Raw genomic sequence first — 18,477 nt, forward strand, 5'->3', positions numbered from 1 at the left:
TTGATCTTTCCAAATTGGTCCATTCACAAGTTTAAACCTTAATCTCATCTTTAAATATTTGTTTACCCTTGTTTGAATGCAATTTTGTATACATTGTGTTTACCTTATTTATGTATAATGTTCACAAATAGAATTTGCTTAAGTTGTGTAGTATGTTGTCACAAAAAAGTAAAATTAAAAGCATTACTGATTACTCAAGTAAATTGTAATGTTAGCAATCAGTTGTTCCAGGACATGTTTCACAACATTAACCAACATACCTACAAGTTGTAGTAGTGTTTTAAAATCTGACAAATGTTTTCAAAATGTTCTAGAAACCTTAGAGGCAGAATGTTTTTTATAAAACATTCTTGTAAACTGATATATTAACAAATGTAAAACATTTTCCTTGCAAGAGTCGAGGATGTTTTGGAGATGTAGTTCAACAAAACATCCCCACAATGCTCCATAGTTTAAAAAAAAAAAAAAAAAAGGAAGGAAGGACATTGTAATGCAACATGTGGAAAATGTTTTAACAGCATAACTTTGAAGAACTTTATCCTGCCTTTAAAATTTTCTAGGAACTAAAAGAAAACTTCCCACTGAAAACATTAACAGAACTTGGTGGTACTTTTTCAGAATGTTTTTGGAACAAACAAGGTCTATCTGGGATATTCGTTTGGCTCAATTACTCAATCAATATTTGTTTTACAGTAGTGAAACACCACAAATCAAGTTCAAAACTAGCACACATCAAGTCCCCGCTTTGTAATTACGGTATCAGAAACTCACAAAACCATCTGTATGCACATATACTTTGAATTTATTCATAAAAATAGCTAAAAGGGACATTACAAAGAATTTGAGATTCCTCTGTAAAAAAAAAAAAAATCCTACAGTGATCAGAACTAACCACCTTTTAACTTGCAACATTCTTATCCTTGAAAAACAGGTTTTGCTTCACTCGACAGAATGATGCAATGGTCCCAAGATACAAACGGCGATAATCACTTCTTACAAGCTAACTTTGACTTTGAACTGTAGCTTGCTGATTACTGAAACACAGGAAAGTCACCCAGTGCAGATGTGGATTCTTGTGACAATGCTTATTCATACAAAAAGTAAGACTTTTTCAACAAAACATAAAGTACATTAGGTTGCATTTAACAACATATCTAATTACATATATGAATACATCAATGTATTTCTGAAGTGTGTGGATTTTTTTTTCAAGATTTTATTTGTTTAAATTAATTTAAAAAAAATAAATTGGTTACTGTTTTCAAGCTGAACACTCACAATGCCTGTATGTCTTTTATTTCTTGTCTGGTGGACATAGATCTTGTCAGTATGATACATGTACAATGCCGCTTTAAAGTGTCATTTGTACATTTGTTCTTGTTATTGTACTTGAAAGATCATGCAGAGACATGAATCAAACAAAATGGGCATCTTGCCTGCTGTGCAATTATTTGATATTTTTGGAGGAGCTGCCGAGCCTGAGGTGTGGCAGTATGTCTTTAGTATTAATTTATTGATACTAGAGTCTAACTGACTTCACTGTTAAGATAAACTCATGCAATTCAAAGAAAAGAAATTAAAAAAAAAACAAAAACAACAACACATGCCACTATGTGCACAAGGACAGAAAGTTGTATTTTGGTTTAAATAAACCTTAAAAACTATACGTGCTTGGACATAAACTAGTATGTGGGGTGAAATGACTCCTTAAAACCATAACTGGTGTGGAAGAAAGTATTATTGGGGTGGAATAAACCTTTATAACTAAATGAACATGCACAGAAAGTCGTATTTTGGGTGGAATATACCTTTAAAGGTAAGTGCTTGGACACAAAATAGTATATGGGGTGTAATACGTTTTCAAAACCATAATTTGTGTGTTAATAGTAATATTAAAGGGTAATAAACCTTTACAACTATAAGTACTTGAATAAAAAATAGTATTTGGGGTGTAATACGTCTTTAAAACCATAACTGGTGTATTAGAAAGTACTATTTCAGTAGAATAAATCTTTGAAACTATTAGTACATGGACAAAAAGCTGCATTTTGGGTGGAATAAACCTTTAACACTATAAGCACTTGGACACTAAATTGTATTTGGGGTGAGATGAATCTTTAAACCCATAACTGGTGTGTTCGAAAGTATTATTGGCGTGGAATAAACTTTTAAACCTACAAGTACTTGAACAAAAAGTAGTATTTGGGGTGTAATACATCTTTAAAATCATAACTTGTGTGTTAGAAAGTACTATTAAGGTAGAATGCACCTTTAAAACTAAATGTACATGGATTGGAAGCTGTACTTTGGGTGGAATATACCTTCAACACTATAAGTACACGGACAAAAAGTAGTATTTAGAGTCAAACATCTCAAAAACCATAACTTCTGTGTAAAAAAAAAGTACAATAGTGGTGGAATAAACCTTTAAAACTATAAGTGCGTGGACAAAAAGTAATATTTAGAGTGTAACACAGCTTTAAAACCATGCCATGTACGTTGGAAAGTACTGCTGGGGTGGAAAACCCTTCAAATAATACAAGTATTTGGACAGAAAGTTGTATTTGAATTCGAGAACACTTTAGCGATCATGTAATTCCTTTAAGACAAGGGTCCTAGAAGTGCAGTCCTGAAACTGCAGCCGCCTGTATTGAGGTAGTTTGACAACTCATAAGATGACTTTGAGCCAATCAATCAACCAAAGTGCAGTTAGCTCATATTGTTGTAAGCTGAATAAACTTTGCAGTGATTTAGTGTCTGTCAGTATGCAGGATATTTAGTAGTTTGAGCCACACCCAAAAATAACAAAAGTTCCAGTCAGCAGTCCATCCAGTTTGAGATAACTTGTGTTCTAGTCTGCCAAGGAACACTTAGACATGGAGACACTTTTTTCTTGTGTATTGTTTAAAATGTCCCACAGTATAATTAGCAATAAAGCTATGTTGCATGCTCTTGTGGTGGTATTTACTGAGACATGGGGTGCTGGGGGGGACTGATTAGGCCTGGCATGTCCGGAGCGGAGGTATTTCCGACTGCACTCGAAGGCAGCGCGGCGTGACGTCCCGCTGGGCGTGGCTCCGCCGAGGCGTCACAGTGGAGACCGTTCGGGGTGCTTATGGAAAACTCTGGAAGTTTCCACGCTGTGTATAAACAGACAAGCTCGGGCCACGGCGGCGTGAACGGAGACCGACGACCGACCGCGGAGGCGCAGCTGACACTTCGCCGTTAACTGTTCAGCGTTTATCCCACACGGGCCGCCGGACGGTCGAAAATGGGTAAAGACTACTACGACATTTTGGGAATTAAGAAAGGAGCGACGGAAGAGGACATTAAGAAAGCTTATCGTAAACAGGCTCTTCGCTACCACCCTGATAAAAACAAGTCGCCGGGAGCCGAGGAGAAATTCAAAGAGATCGCCGAAGCTTACGACGTGTTGAGCGACCCCAAGAAAAAGGACATCTACGACCGTTTTGGCGAAGAAGGTAAGCTTTTTTGAATCACTCAACACTGTAGGCAAATGTTTGTAGCTAGTTACCGTTAGAATAGAAGTCAATGGTAAACATGGCTGAATGGACATCAACAAACATGTATGGGACCAGGCGGACGGTCGTCCCGGGGGTGTCATGGCGCTCTCCTCCTGTCAGGGCTTGTCGAGTTAGGAGAGGCTCTACCAACGTCAAAACTCACTTCACGTGTTTCTACAAGAAGTGAGCGACAACCTGAAGCACAAAGTGTATTAATCTGGTTTCAGGAGTGGAGCTGGAGGCTTATGTGTTTGATAGGAACAGCGTTTTTGCACAGAAAGTATATACACAGTGTGCTTTGTGCTTGGCCTGGGTGACATTGAACACTGAACAAAAATATTACCACAGAGAAAAAGTTGGTAATCCGATATCTATTATTACACTTAGAAAAATGGTTAAATTTAGCCTCTACCACTGAGTTAATCCCCATTCTAATCATGCGTGGCTTTAAAGGACAATGATCAGATAGAATGACCATTACACAGACACTCCCATGACAAGTAACTATATAAATAAAATAAAAATAAAAAAAATCAAATGACACGATGCCACAGATGACAAGAGAAAGATGAGAACAGGCTGTTGTCATGCTGGATGTGTCTCTCAGTGCTGTAGCCAGGCACTTTAATCTACCACGTGATGCTTTGGATGGACAACTATGTGATCCTGCCTCCCGAAACATCCGCTAACTTCACCAAGCCCTTTAAGGGAAAATCTTGGGAAAAGAGTGGGAAAATATTCCACAAGCCAGCATCTACAACCTCCTTATCTCTATCAGATGACCTCACTCTCTACCTGCCCTATAACCTTTTAAATACACTTGGTTATTTCATGATGTCCATTCTGTTGTTTGCTGTAACAACAAGTTCTTGTTTCTCATGTGCAAAAAAAAAACACGTCTTATGTTAAATCTTATCAAAGTCCCTAAAGGCAGGTCTCACCACTCAGCGGCCGTCCTGCTAGCACCTCTAGCCATTTATTTCCAGCCAACACAATAAATAGGCTGCCCTCTGCATGATTAGGGGGAGAGATAATAGATGGTATGTAAAATATGGACATAGCTTCAGAGTCTGAAAAGTGAAGCCAAAGCAGAACAGCCTCAAACTGTGCTTTCTTTCTAATGGCCACCAGATGGGGACTCCTCTGGTTGCAAAAAGGACTCCGATAGTACTGAAGTCTATGAGAAAATGACATCTCTTGTCACTGGGTGTACTACCTCAGGAAACATTTTCGCAATGAGTTTATGGTCCTAATTGCTGACTGTTTGAAGGCAGCAGGATTCGTTTTGTAAAGTGTTTTCCCATTTAAAGTAAAGCAGGGTGTGCTTTAGGGAGTTCCCAGTTAGATCTGCCCGTCGCTCATCACGTCTAGTTTCAAAAGACCAAACTGGTGACAGCCAAATCAATGGGTGACGTTACAGTCTCTTGTCCATCTTTTTCTATATGGCTTGTGCTTGTTAATCAGTAGCCACCTTGCTTAGGAAGTTATTTCAGGCTAGAATGATTGGGCTTCTATCAAAATGAGTTGGAAGAGAGTCATAACTGCAGTTTCAGTGGCCACGTGGACATAAAAACTGTATGTACGGAGTCCCCAGTCAGATTTGGTTTTACAAAAAAAAGCTTAAATAATTCTAATAATTTTAGTGGTCATACAAGGCAGGTTTAGTTATTTGGGTCACAGCATTATACAATAACACATCTTTTTAGTTCGTCGTCATCCAGGTACTTCTTATTTTCCTACATTTTTAAAGAAGGAGACGGAAAAGTAATAATTTAACAGCTGCCACTGTAGAATTTTGTAGGTTTGTGCCACATTTTTTTACTGTGGAGCTGAAGGTTTCATGGCCTGTCTAGACTTAAGAGGGTTTTGCTATTTTGCACCAACTTTCTACAGCTTTAAAATCCAGCCAAAACAACTTAAGAAATGATATCACATGGCTCAGTCACTATTATTTCATGGTGGGTTTTTATATCAATATGTCCGCATCAAAATCAGAAAATCTGGCACAAAAATACAATTACCTAACTACTGCAAATATCCAGTTATATTCTGGATTGATTCCTGGTTGATCCCAGGCTAATGGGGCATACACCTACAGTAGTAACATGGAGGCATTTTCTGTCTGTTAGCTATACATGTAGACAGAGAATTTTACAGTAGACTTTTGGTGTCATTGCAACATGACAGGTGTTTTGCCATTGTCGTTGCCTCTTGGATTAGTGGCCACACTTATCTTTATGGCTCAATGTCCTTTATTTTGCAGCATGTGTACAAATTTAAAGCACAAAAATATTCCAGTATACATATGTAAAGACCTCTATGTTGTACTTTACATTTTTCATGTTAGCATTCAGGTGAACAAGATAGTAGTGTAAATGACACTTCAAATTCAAAATCCAATAATATCTAAAACCAATATTAATAAAAACTGAAAAAAATAAATGTATGAAATCTAATTGTCTAATTATTTGCAGTGTATTATGAATTAGATAAAAGTAAAAGATAATTGTAATGGCACAAAATTTCTACTTTATGAATGACACGTCTTTTTCTGTATAGGAACAAAGCAAAACATTGATGTAATGCAACACACAAAATTTCAATCCTTTCATGCAAATATTAACTTAATTGTTTCTTGCATCCAGGTCTGAAAGGCGGAGGAGGCCCCACAGGTCCCGGTGGTGGTGGTCCTGGCACCTTCAGCTACACTTTCCAGGGTGACCCTCATGCCATCTTTGCAGAGTTCTTCGGTGGACGTAACCCCTTCGAACAGTTCTTTGGTGCCCACAATGGCCAAGAGAACATGGACACAGACGACCCATTTGCCCGCTTTGGGATGGGGGGCGGCGGTATGGGCGGGTTCCCTCGCTCCTTCAGCACCGGTATGGGAGGAATGGGAGGTATGGGAGGAATGGGCGGCCACACTAGCGTTGTAAAGAAGCAGCAGGACCCCCCAGTGATTCATGATCTCCAGGTGACCTTGGAGGAGGTGTTGTCAGGTTGCACAAAAAAAATGAAGATATCTCGTAAAAGGCTGAACCCTGACGGAAGATCAATAAGGACAGAAGATAAAATTCTGGAGGTGCAGATAAAGAAAGGGTGGAAAGAGGGCACCAAAATCACGTTTCCTAAAGAGGGGGACGAGACTCCGAGAAACATTCCAGCTGACGTGGTCTTTGTGTTGAAGGATAGGCCACATCCAGTGTTCAAACGTGACGGTTCCGACATTGTCTACAACGCTAAGGTCTCACTCAGAGATGTAAGTTAAGAGAAGATATAACTCTAAATATCTTTTTCATTAGAACACGGTGTAAAACTGCTTGAATGCTAACCTAAAGAGTTGTTCCTAATACGTGTTAATTTTCTGTTTTATTTGCCCATCAGGCTTTGTGCGGCTGCACAGTAAACGCACCCACACTGGACGGCAGAACAGTGACCGTGACGTCAACAGATATCGTGCAGCCGGGGATGAAGCGACGAGTCAGCGGGGAGGGGTTGCCTTATCCCAAGCGGCCCGATCGTCGAGGTGACCTGATAGTGGACTACGAGGTCAAATTCCCAGAGCGGCTCACTCAGAGCGCTCGGGACACCATCGCTCAGGTCCTCCCACGATCTTAAAAAAGACAAACAGGCTAGCAGGACTGACATTAAGCTGCCAACATTTTTTTTGTTTTCGTCAACCATCACATGGACATTCTTGTGGAGGTTGTGGAGGTGGTAGACGTTAATGGACAATCATGAGTCAGGCCATCCTATGTGTGCTCATTAAAAAATGCTTCCCCTGCATGAGTGCAGCTTTTTACAGGCTACAATGTAAATATGTGACCAATTTTGTGTGGTGTTTGGTTTATTGAATAAGATTATATTTTGATGAAAACAAGTGTATCATATATTGTTTCTATATAAATTCACATGCACTATTTGAACTACTTTGTTCATAAGGAAAGTTCTCATCAAGATTTTATTTTTTTTGTATGACATGGCAACATAAAGATTTGTATTGAATTGTTTACATTGTTTAGGATGGGCCACCTGTAAAGTTTCTAATGGCACAGAGAAAGATATCTGCCACGTAAAACCTACTTTTTTATGATGTGTGGAGGGGGATTTTTTTTTTATGTTTTTGAATGACTGGCATCGGAGCTCAGAAAGTGAGGAATGAAAGCTTTACATTCAAATGAAAGGTTGTTGGGTAACTTGTTAGACTGTCCAAAAGGAAAGCACAATAAAGAAACCTGGTTCTGTAAACTCTTAACAGTTGTCCTGCAATTTTTCAATAAGTGATTGTCACAAATTGAAATGAAGGGCTTTTGAAAGTGACCTTGTTTTGGTCTAATGCCACGTAAAATACATTTCAACAAGACTGTTTTCTTTCACATTTTGTATCTCTTTCTATGAAACCTCTCCCCACTTTATTTTTTTTTCACTTGCACTCTCTTAAAGTGTTAAAGTCATAGATTTTTTTTTTAGCAGTGGAGCAAAACCAAAGTCTAAAGAGTCACTTTATGATCGACCGCATCTTCTGGTTGGATCCTGGACCTTTCAAATGTGAGATGTGGGGTGACGTAGCCGGAGGAAAGTGTGAAACTTGATCGGAGCTTATAGGTAATAATTTTTTTATTTTTTTTTTGGACAAGAATTTCCCCCAAAATAAACTTGTGTCAAAGTAGAGACAGATTTCTGCAAAACATTGTCAATATTTAAAAATATAAATGTAAAATAAGTGACTGCACAAGTATTCACTCCAATTAAAATGACTCACAAGTACCTTCATGAAAAGGTTATTGAAAAGAATAAGTCTGGTGATTTCCAAGTCACTAAATATTCCTCAGAGTACAGTGAAGTCTGTCATTAAGAAACAGAAGGAATGTGGCCCATGCATATATCTGCCTAGAGCAGGTCGTCCTCATAAACTGAACGACTGCAAAAAAAAACTCATGAGGGCGGCCATCAAGACATCTTTGATTGCTCTGAAGGAGTTCACAATCTTCAGCAGTTGAGGTGGGAGAGACTGTGCATATGACAACTGTTGTCTTTACTTCACAAGCTTCAAAGCTTTATGGGAGTGTGGCAAAGAGAAAGCCGCTGTCAAAAAAAACAAAACAACAACAAACAATTGACTGGAGTTCACCAGAAGGCAAGTGAGAGACTACGAGGGCAACTGGATGAAGGTTCTTTGGTATGATGATCCTAGAACTGAGCTTTTTGACAGACACCAAACACTGTACATTATCACGAACACAACATCCATACGTGATGCATGGCAGTGGCAGTATCATAACGTGGAGATGCTTCTTGGCTGCAAGCCCTGGGAGGCTTGAAAATGTACCTCCATAGACGTCAATAAAACTGAGAAGTTATGGCTGGACTTGAAAACGGCTGTTAACTCATGGTCCCCATGTAACCTGTAACCCTCTAACTAGTTTTGCAAAGCAATATGAGGTCAAACTGCATTGTCCAGATGTGCAAAGCTGATTGAGACCTATCCACACAGACACAATGCTGTAACTGCAGCCAATAAAATCCCATCCATCCATTATCTATACACTGCTTAATCCTCACTAGGATCGCAGGAGGGCTGGAGCCTATCCCAGCTGACTGAGGGCAAAAGCAGGGGACACATGCACACAGCCAAGCACACTCACATTCACACCTATGGACGATTTAGAATCACCAATTAACCTCAGCATGTTTTTGGACTGTGTGGGAGGAAGCCAGAGAACCTGGAGAGAACCCACACTACACTGGGAGAACATGCAAACTCCACGCAGAAAGATTCTGGTGCCCCCACCGGGACGTGAACCGGCAACTTTCTTGCTGCAGGGCAACAGTGCTAACCAACTGCGCCACCCTGCAGCCCCAGCCAATAAAATGCATCAACTAAATACTGATTTGAAGGGGAGGGGCGATGCTTATGCAATCACTTATTTTAAGTTTTATATTTTTAATGAATTTACATTATTTTTGTTGAAATCTGTTTTTACTTTTTCATGAAACTGCCATTTTTGTGTAAATACTTGTCAAAAAAGTCTAATTAAATTGACCATGATTGTATGTTCAAAGGGCTGCAAGGTGGTTTGCACCGTTGCCTCGCAGCAAGAAGATCGCTGGTTCGCATCCCGGTGAGGACACCCGGGTTCTTTATGCGTGGAGTCTCCATGTTCTCGTGTAGCGTGGGTTCTCTCCGGTTCTCTGGCTTCCTCCCACAGTCCAAAAAACATGTTGAGGTTAATTGGTGATTCTAAATTGTCCGTAGGTGTGAATGTGAGTGTGCTTGGTTGTCTGTCTCTAAGTGTAGCCCTGTGACAGACTGGTGACCTGTCCAGGGTGTCCTCTGCCTTCACCCTAAGTTGGCTGGGATAGACTCCAGCCCCATCGTGACCCTAGTGAGGATTAAGCGGTGTATAGATGATGGATGGATGGATGTTCAAAAGCAATAAAAAGGAAAAACTTACAAAGGGGGATGAATATGTTTCAGTGGAACAAGATGCCTTGTACACATTCTACTTAACTTTAAAATTCCATTTAGGTTGCTGCAAAAGTAGAGAAAAGAAATAATTACTGAAAAAAAGGAAATCGATATTGCTCAAGGATGCCTTTGAACAAGCCGCAATTATAGTGAACCGAAAACTGATTGAAGAAACTTTGCAAACGGTTGTAGAGACGGTATTCCCTTATTCACTGATGCTTGCGGAGAAAATGCCAGTAATTATGTGACAACGAAACAAAACAAACATGTGACTCAAATTCACCGGTTAATCACCCTCCTGACCGTCCCTGTCCAAACGACTTATCAATTACTCCTAACCAGGCATGTCAATAGAGCCATTGTCCCTAACATAGCTCTGTTTGAGACCCACTATGTAATGTAATTTTTTTTCAACATGACCACCAGCACACTAATTGTATTACAGTTTTTTTTTTTTTTTTAAAATAAAAAAAAGCACATGTGCACTGCTCTTAAAATGAGGTTTAACTAATCCAGGTTATTATGTAATGCTGGCTGCCAAATGGGATCCTGTTTTTCCAGTTTTTGCAGGTTTCAACAACACTTTTAGATGACCTTTGAAAAGGCTCTGAAAAAATAAATCAAGATAATTCAGTTATCCATATAAAACAAACAAAAAAACATATAAAAGCCAACACCCAGAGCTTTTTAACTAGGCAAGTTCTGAATGGACCACCAGTAAAGAATTTAGGAACTATTCAGTTTATTGATTTCTATTTAACTTTGGAATCTGTGGCTCCAAAGTCTGTCAGTGCTCAAAGATCTAATAACGGTCCCATATGATGAAAATCCATTTTTATTGTGTTTTTAATGTCTCAAAAACTGTGAAAATACGAAGACGCTTACTTCTACCATTAGACCCTCTTCACCTAGATAGTCTCTCAGCTTCACAAGCCGCTCACAATTTTATTATTCAGTTTCCATGTGGTAACGAACGAACCACTTTTCGTTGGAGAAAAACTCTAAAATGTCTCAGCTATGAGCAAAGCACACAAAAATGTTCTGTTGTTAGCTGCAAGAGTGAACATAAAAGTCTTCATGCACATGAACTGACTACCCGTGTTATTGTGTTGTGCGGGTAATGTCACCAACATCACCATTAGCTTTGACTGTATGCTCACAGGTCAGTGGTATGTGGAAAGAAAATGTAACACCGAGGGACAATCCGAAATGGAAACTTTAAGAGCGATTTGAGACCAACAACCAAGGACTGGGTGGGGCACTGTGTTTTCATGGGGCTTGTTGTGCTTCAGTGCAACCTAAACTTAGCCCTTTACAGCTCTTTGCTTCTCTCTTTCTCTCTGTGCTCACATACACTACATTTTAATGCAGCTCAATTCCCAGCTGTTCTCATTTACAGATTTTTTTGTTTCTGTTGGGAGACAACGACATGGATATGAAGTAGAGACGGAATCGCAACCCATTAAGACTGCATGTGAACCAGCTCTCACTTCATTGCCGTTTCCAAGCTTTGGGTCTGCACCACTAACATAATGGCAGCACAGTTGAAAGCAATGACCGTACTGTCAGTCCGGCAAAATTTCTTTGTCTAATCATTGTTCAGAGACAAAGTTAGAAGCGTCCTGGTCTTATACACTCATTTAAATCTCTGCCAGCTGCTGGTAGGCCAACTGTTTGGCTTCATGTTGTTAATCACAGATGCAGAGAGTCTTCTTCCTGAAGAGGACATAGAAAGCAGCTGCTCAAAACTGCATTTATAGCTGACACTGACTCACCCCTTTATGGACAGGACTTAATCAGGGGTTGCTTGTCTCTGTAAAGTTTCATTAATTTGCTAAAAAGGGCACATAATGTGTTCTTTAATTGAGGGTTATTTCAGTAAACTGAAGGTCAAAAGAAAACCTAAGGAGGTGGTTTTCCTTTTGCTAAAATTTTATTTACAGGTCCACCCCCTCTTTACTCTCCTCATTTTCTGAAAATTAAAGCTTTATGAGTTGTTAAGTGTTCTTTGTCTGGTTGTCGTCTATATGAGACAGCCCTCAGGTTGCCCTCTGAAACCCATGACTCTGTCAGCAGACAGACTGCTGTTTGAGTTCAACTCCCTCCAGCTTCATGTTCTGCAGATACATCAAGCCACACAGAGACGTGTAGGGGAGCCTGACGTAAACACTGAATGCTTTTTTACTTCATCGCAGTCATGAGCTGGGTCTTTGAATCAGAGGAACTCGAAAAAGGGGATGGCAACGACTGTTGGTACTGTGTATTCTCTGTTTAAGAAAAAAAAAGCAGCCACAGAGGCATGGCAACAACAGAAACATGCCCATTTACTAATGACAAGCGCTGAAGCTGGAGTCTGCAAACACAATCGCATCTTTGTAACCTTTCTTAATCTTTGTGACTCTCCATCTTTATGGCAGTTAACCAGACGACTACTTTGAAGACGCACAACTTGCATTTTTCTGCCTGATCTATTTCTTTTACTGACCTTGTTTTAACTTGGATAACAGGATGATGTTTCTTCATGTCATCATGATTTGTTGCTTCTCAGGTGAGTTTTCATTTCTTTGTTAGTTCAAATTTTAAATATGAGCATGTATTTAGATGCAAGCGAATGCTAAACTTTACAAATGTAAGTGCAAATTTATGAATGCACAGCTGCTATTTTTATTCAACTAAATTTGATATTTAGTCTATGTATTAAAACTACATATATTCAAACTTGTTTTATATACATGTATATTGACATATACATACACAAATATTCATAATTGTTGTTATTCTTTATACTGTTTTTTAGTGTCAAGTGTAATTTGGCGTTTTTCATGAACATAGCTGTTGAATTTAGTGCAAGCCCAAAGACCCTTAAATGTATATTTGTTACACCCCTCAGTACTTTATTACTTTATTTCTAACCAGTAAGTTTTTCCTTGAAAAGAGTTTAATTTGCATGAAGTTTTTCAAGCTAAATCAAAAAGCCATCATGATGTTATCAGTGAAAGAAAATAAAGCAATTACAGCATAAGAGACACAGAGCAACTTGTGTATGCAACACTTCTTAGAAACCATAATTCTCAGTCAGAGCTACTTCTCCACAGTTACAACCAGACCTTTTGTTTCATACTCCAGCTGTGTGTTTGGAGGCATCGGAAGTGCTGGAGGTGAGCGGGCATGTTGGCGGAGACGTTTCCATCCGCTGCTCTGGTAGACGGTCCACATACAACAGCTCCGAACACAGCACAATGTATTTCTGCAAAGACGTCTGCTCCGGTGAAAACATTCTCATTCAGACCAAGAGGAGGAGGTCTGCTGTCACACAGCAAAGCAGATACGACTTGGAGGTGGACAGAAGAGACGGAGTCTTCACTGTGACTATAAAGAAGCTGCAGAGGGTGGATGCTGGACGATATCACTGTGGAGTGGAGACAGCTGCTAATTTGTTGTACCAGGAAGTCAATCTCATAGTCTTAGATGGTAAGGTTTTGGCTAAAACTTAACTGTGTGGCATCAGAGCAGGTTCACTCAGACATACAGGTCAGGGATACCTGTAGGTTACTGCAAGACAATTATTTGTCCATGTTTTGTGGGTCAGAAGGACACTTAAACCACAAAACTCTTGTTAAAACAACTGATTCTGTCCACAGGCTAAAATCAACCATATAAACATGATCAGTGTGTGGATAGAGTTTTCATACTCTCAGTCCCACCAGTGGTGTTAAAAAAAAATCTTTAAAAGTACACCATTTGGACAACGTGACAAAATCTATCCTGGACGTTGTAATATTTCTTTATGTCTCATTCAAAAATTCCCTTAAAATAAGTGTTTTGTTCTAACCAGATTCCGTTTTTAGCCCAACCACTACAAACACTATTTGTGACTTAGCTGTATTAACAGCCACATGACAAAAATTTGGGGACTTTTCAGCTGAACATGCAGACTGTGTTTACCTCAGGCGGGGAGTAAAAATTATGACAGTAGCAAAAAATACCCAGAAACTGCATAAAGGCATAAAGCTGGTGTTGTGTTGTTGAACCCAGGACAAGTTTTAAATAGCTGTATTCCCAATACTTGTTTTGCACAAAAACTCTTAAATTTTTTATATAACCTACACGTACTTCACTTTATCACACACAATGCCAGAAACTATGTCATACAAGCACACCAGTCATCCTCCATTCTGTTCTTTCAAAGCTCCCACTGTTCCTCCTGGATCTTCCCCTTCCGCTACTACTGCCCTGGAGGCCAGATCAGAAACTCTGACCTGGGGCAACTTTATATCCAGCACTGACCAATCAGCAGCAGCTTTAACACCGCCTCCCTCCGAGAAGAAGAGAAACCTGGGACAAGCATCCAAGCTCACAGGTACTTCAAGGCTGGACTTGATATATCTCTGTGTAACAAATTTCAAAAATCACATTCATCTGCCTCAGGAGTTCATTAAATTTCATTTTAGAGACATGGACATGCAAACATAATTTGCGACATACCAACTAGTCCAGTGCGCATCTTACATGAGTTAAAAACTCCAGCGCAAATTCACTAAGAATAGGCTGAAGTCGGAGGCATCTTGTGTCCAGTAGTTATGAGAATGAAAGTATTTTTGTATTTGTCAATCAGGGAGGAGTAGACACAAAGTTGAGAATTTTTAAATAATTCAACTTTATAACATATCTGGTGGGAGCTTTTTTTCCACACTTGCTGCCTTTATTTTTCCTCTGTTTAAGGGATATGCTGACAAAAATTACCCCTCTGTTGCCATATAGTTCAATTTCTGTCACACCTACACTTCCTCTCAATGCTTGTATTCATAATATATAATATATATATAATCATGATAGATAATAATATAAGGAGTCTTGGAGTTCAAGGAATAAAAAGATCCTTATAGGTGCTATGGGTTAAGAATTATTATGCCAGATCTTTAAGAATTTGCTACAGTTAAAACACTGAGATCCGCTGTTGCAGCTCTTGATTAGATCTGAAATATCTCCATGAAAAGTACCTTCAAGATATTTTTCAAGACACATAAATTACTCAGTTTTGAATTACATATATGAGAGATTGAAGGTTTTTTTCAGCAGAAGAGTGAAAAAAGTTGCAAACTCCACTTATGACACAATATAGTGCACTGTTGAGATCAAATTTACAAGTGGAGAAATAATGAGCCAAATTTGTTTTAAAATGCATTTAAAGTCAGGAAATCTGATGTGTAATAGTGGAAAAAAGTATAATACAGTCACCTTCAGTGTATTCATACCCTCCCATTAAAGAAGAAAAAGAACCGCTGTCACTGAAATAAGTTGAAATTGACAGAAGTAATAATAAATTTTTTTTTAATGAAATCATGACATTGCTTTTGAATCATGGTTCAACAGAAATATATATAAATAACAACAACAACAACAACAAAATAAGAATAAACAAGCATGATGGGACCCATAAACTAATATTTAGTTGAACAACCCTTTGAGCCAATCACTGCCATCAAGTGTTTTCTGTAACTCTCAGTCAGACTTCTGCACCTGCTGACAGGTATTTGGATTTCACTGCTCATCAGCAAAGTGCTCTAATTTGTCAAATTTGTTTTTATTTTTTATTTTTTTAATTATTCTTTTCAACCACAATTGAAAAGCAATGTCTTATTTCACTAAATCATAATTTAGCACATTTCTATTTATTATTACTTTTTTCAGTTTCTAGTTATTTGAGTGACTATTGTGAAATTTGCCTTTTCTTTAATGGAAGAGTATGAATACATTTGAGGACGACTGTATATACAGTTCAAAAGGATTAAAAGGAAATTTTGTAGCGTTGTGTAAATGTTGTGTAATCTTGTCAAAATATGCAGTCACCAACTACAGCAGAGTTTCCACAGAGCAGAGTTTCACTTTAGTGTGACTAAGACATGTTGTGCTTTAAATAAGACTGTTGCAGCCTTTTTGCACGACTACAAAAATATGTTTCCGTTTCAGTCTTGCACCCACGAAGAGTGCATGTTAATGCCTTGGTGTCTTAGAGCAACTCTCACAATAAATACATAGTGTTTATCAAAGTTAAGTTAAGCCTGAGATGAGAAGTGAATCCGCATTTGTAACTAGGATCAGAGTCATTTTGTTGGAGGACTCACAGGCTCTCTAACTATTTGATCCCCCTTTTTGTTGTTTGCAGACACCACACTGGTCATTATCGTCTCGGGGAGTCTGGCTCTTCTAGTTTGTGCCATTATTCCTGTTATATTCTATGGACACTGGCGGAGTAATTCAGGTGAGGTGACACGAGCACAGAGACAGTAAAGACTTTAACCCCAAAGGCCAAAACCCAGCAGGTTAATAATGTAGATACACAAATGTGCTTGTTTTGTTTCAGAAGGTCAGAACAGACCCAGAGGCAACAAGAGTGAGGTGAGCGAGCATTTGTTAATTATAAAATGAACTGTCCATCTGTAATGTTTATGAAATTAGTTTGAACTGTTTTGCAGGGTGATTACTATGAGGAAAATGCAGTTGTTGGAGTGAAGCTACAGACTTTTGAGCCAGAGGTCGACCCAGAGTCCAGTGCTCATGATGCCTCCCAGTACGCTTCCGCGTACGCGGCACTGGATCCCAAAACCCTGGACTGAGCATGGTGCACAGTGGTCAGGATGCATTGCTGGACTGGCAGTATACTGAGTAGTATCGCAGTAAGACCTGCAGAGGGTGCTTGTCCGCTGCTCCTTCTCAGAGCAGCACGTCGATTCCTTTAAAAACCTTCAAAAGATTTTGTCTTGAAGATCACGTTTCCAAAATTTTTTAAAGGCATGTTGTACATTTAATTAGCATGTGCCTCACTGCCACATAACTGCAGTTTCCAAGATCTGAAGACAGCAAATTCAAGAGGGCAGTGACCAAAGAAAAAAATGAATAAATAGCACCAGTATACATGTGATTTGAAATTAGATTCTTTATAACTCTCTAAAAGCAAACTTAAAAATATAAGTGTTCTCAAAATGGTGATATAAAAATAAATATCTTCTTTATTTATCCCACTTAAGTTTCAAATTGGAAGATCTGCTGTAATGTTGAATAAAAAACCAAAAAAAGAGTTTAATATGCTTCGTCAGTGACACGTGTTTTTATGAATTCGCTGAATTGTGTTACTATAAGTCTGTTCATTTCCACGAAGGGTGTGATGAGCGCAACGTCAGAGAAACACACAGCCAATCTATAGTCACAGTCATAACCTAACGATATTTTACCTTCTGGGGAGAAACCATGAAGGAGCATCTTTCCCTCTACGTTTCTGCAGACATGACTCTTCTAACCTTTGTTAAAGGCAACTCAACCACAGTGACTCACAGCAGAAAGCTTGCATGCGTTTAGAGACTCCTACATTCCTTGTGGCTGCTCTTGAAGAAACAAAGGAGCTGTTTTACATAAAGCAAGTCAAGACTGAGTCAGTGTTGGGCCAATTTATAAGTTGTCTGGTATTAAAGTAAAAAAATAAATTACTTCAAGGTGTTTGTGAATGGACAAAAATGAAAGCAATAGCTAAGAATTTTAGGAAAAAGCTTAAGAGGAAGTTTGATTTTACTCTCATATCCATTTATCAATTATAAGCAGGCAGCTCGTTAGCACGATGACTTGAAACAAGGTGAAACTGCTAGCGTGGCTCCGTTTGAAGACAATGAAATCAACCTCATCCAAAGCATAATAAACATCATTAGTTTAACTTGTTCAAAAAATAAAGAGTGAAAATAAAAATTAATACTTACCTTCTGACAGAGCCAGGCTAGCTGCTGCCAACTATTTTCAGTCTTTGTGCTAAGCTATGCTAACTGGCTGCCGACTATAGATATTCAATCTTCAGGTTTAATTTGTCAGGTAAACATGTAACATTAACCCTATTCAGGACTTTCATGTTGCCATACGTAGAAGGTCTTTTGGGGTCCATTGGATCCCAAGAAAGAATATGTGTAAAATATTTTTTCATTTTTGTTTTACCTTCATTTAACCAGATAAAAAGCCCATTGGGATCAAAACCGATCAAAGGGTGATCTGGTCAAGAAAGGCAGCAGCACATGCCCACAAACAAACACAACAAAACAATCGCAAAATAAACATTAAAAAAAAATGTGTGATTTTTTAAAAATGTATTTGTTGGTATTCATTATAGACTTTTATACTATGTTAAATACATTTTCTGATAAGTTGACGTATTTTTGGCTCCAAATACATGACAAGTGTCCCTCTTTTTATATTTAAAAAAAATCTTGGAAAGTAAATAAACAATAACTATCACCTAAACCAAACGGCCTGGGGTCCAAAAGACCCCAAAAGTCCTGAATAGAGTTAATCATATTTCTGTAATGGAATCCCATTGAGTTGACATCTGCCGTTTTACATGTGATATATACAGTACAAAAAAAGTAGCTACTTGCCAAACAGTGACTCAGTTTGTTTCTTAAAATGTCAAACAGTTCCTTGAAGCACAATGAAATCCACAACACT

The 18,477-nt window shown here is 38.6% G+C and overlaps 2 protein-coding genes across 2 annotated transcripts; both read left to right on the forward strand.

Annotated features, from left to right (window-relative positions):
• The first annotated feature begins 3,113 nt into the window (after positions 1-3,113).
• Positions 3,114-7,779, forward strand: LOC103362222 (dnaJ homolog subfamily B member 1-like). The gene is made up of 3 exons (XM_008288518.1): positions 3,114-3,482; positions 6,170-6,783; positions 6,909-7,779. Exons 1-3 carry the CDS (start codon positions 3,272-3,274, stop codon positions 7,140-7,142), a joined length of 1,059 nt encoding a protein of 352 aa, XP_008286740.1. The 5' UTR covers positions 3,114-3,271; the 3' UTR covers positions 7,143-7,779.
• A 4,687-nt stretch (positions 7,780-12,466) lies between these two features.
• Positions 12,467-16,915, forward strand: LOC103362223 (CMRF35-like molecule 3). The gene is made up of 6 exons (XM_008288519.1): positions 12,467-12,541; positions 13,120-13,464; positions 14,183-14,353; positions 16,160-16,255; positions 16,358-16,392; positions 16,470-16,915. Exons 1-6 carry the CDS (start codon positions 12,502-12,504, stop codon positions 16,608-16,610), a joined length of 828 nt encoding a protein of 275 aa, XP_008286741.1. The 5' UTR covers positions 12,467-12,501; the 3' UTR covers positions 16,611-16,915.
• The last annotated feature ends 1,562 nt before the right edge of the window (positions 16,916-18,477 follow it).

Source organism: Stegastes partitus, unplaced genomic scaffold (assembly GCF_000690725.1).
Source record: "Stegastes partitus isolate 25-593 unplaced genomic scaffold, Stegastes_partitus-1.0.2 Scaffold563, whole genome shotgun sequence".
NCBI classification, from domain to species: domain Eukaryota; kingdom Metazoa; phylum Chordata; class Actinopteri; family Pomacentridae; genus Stegastes; species Stegastes partitus.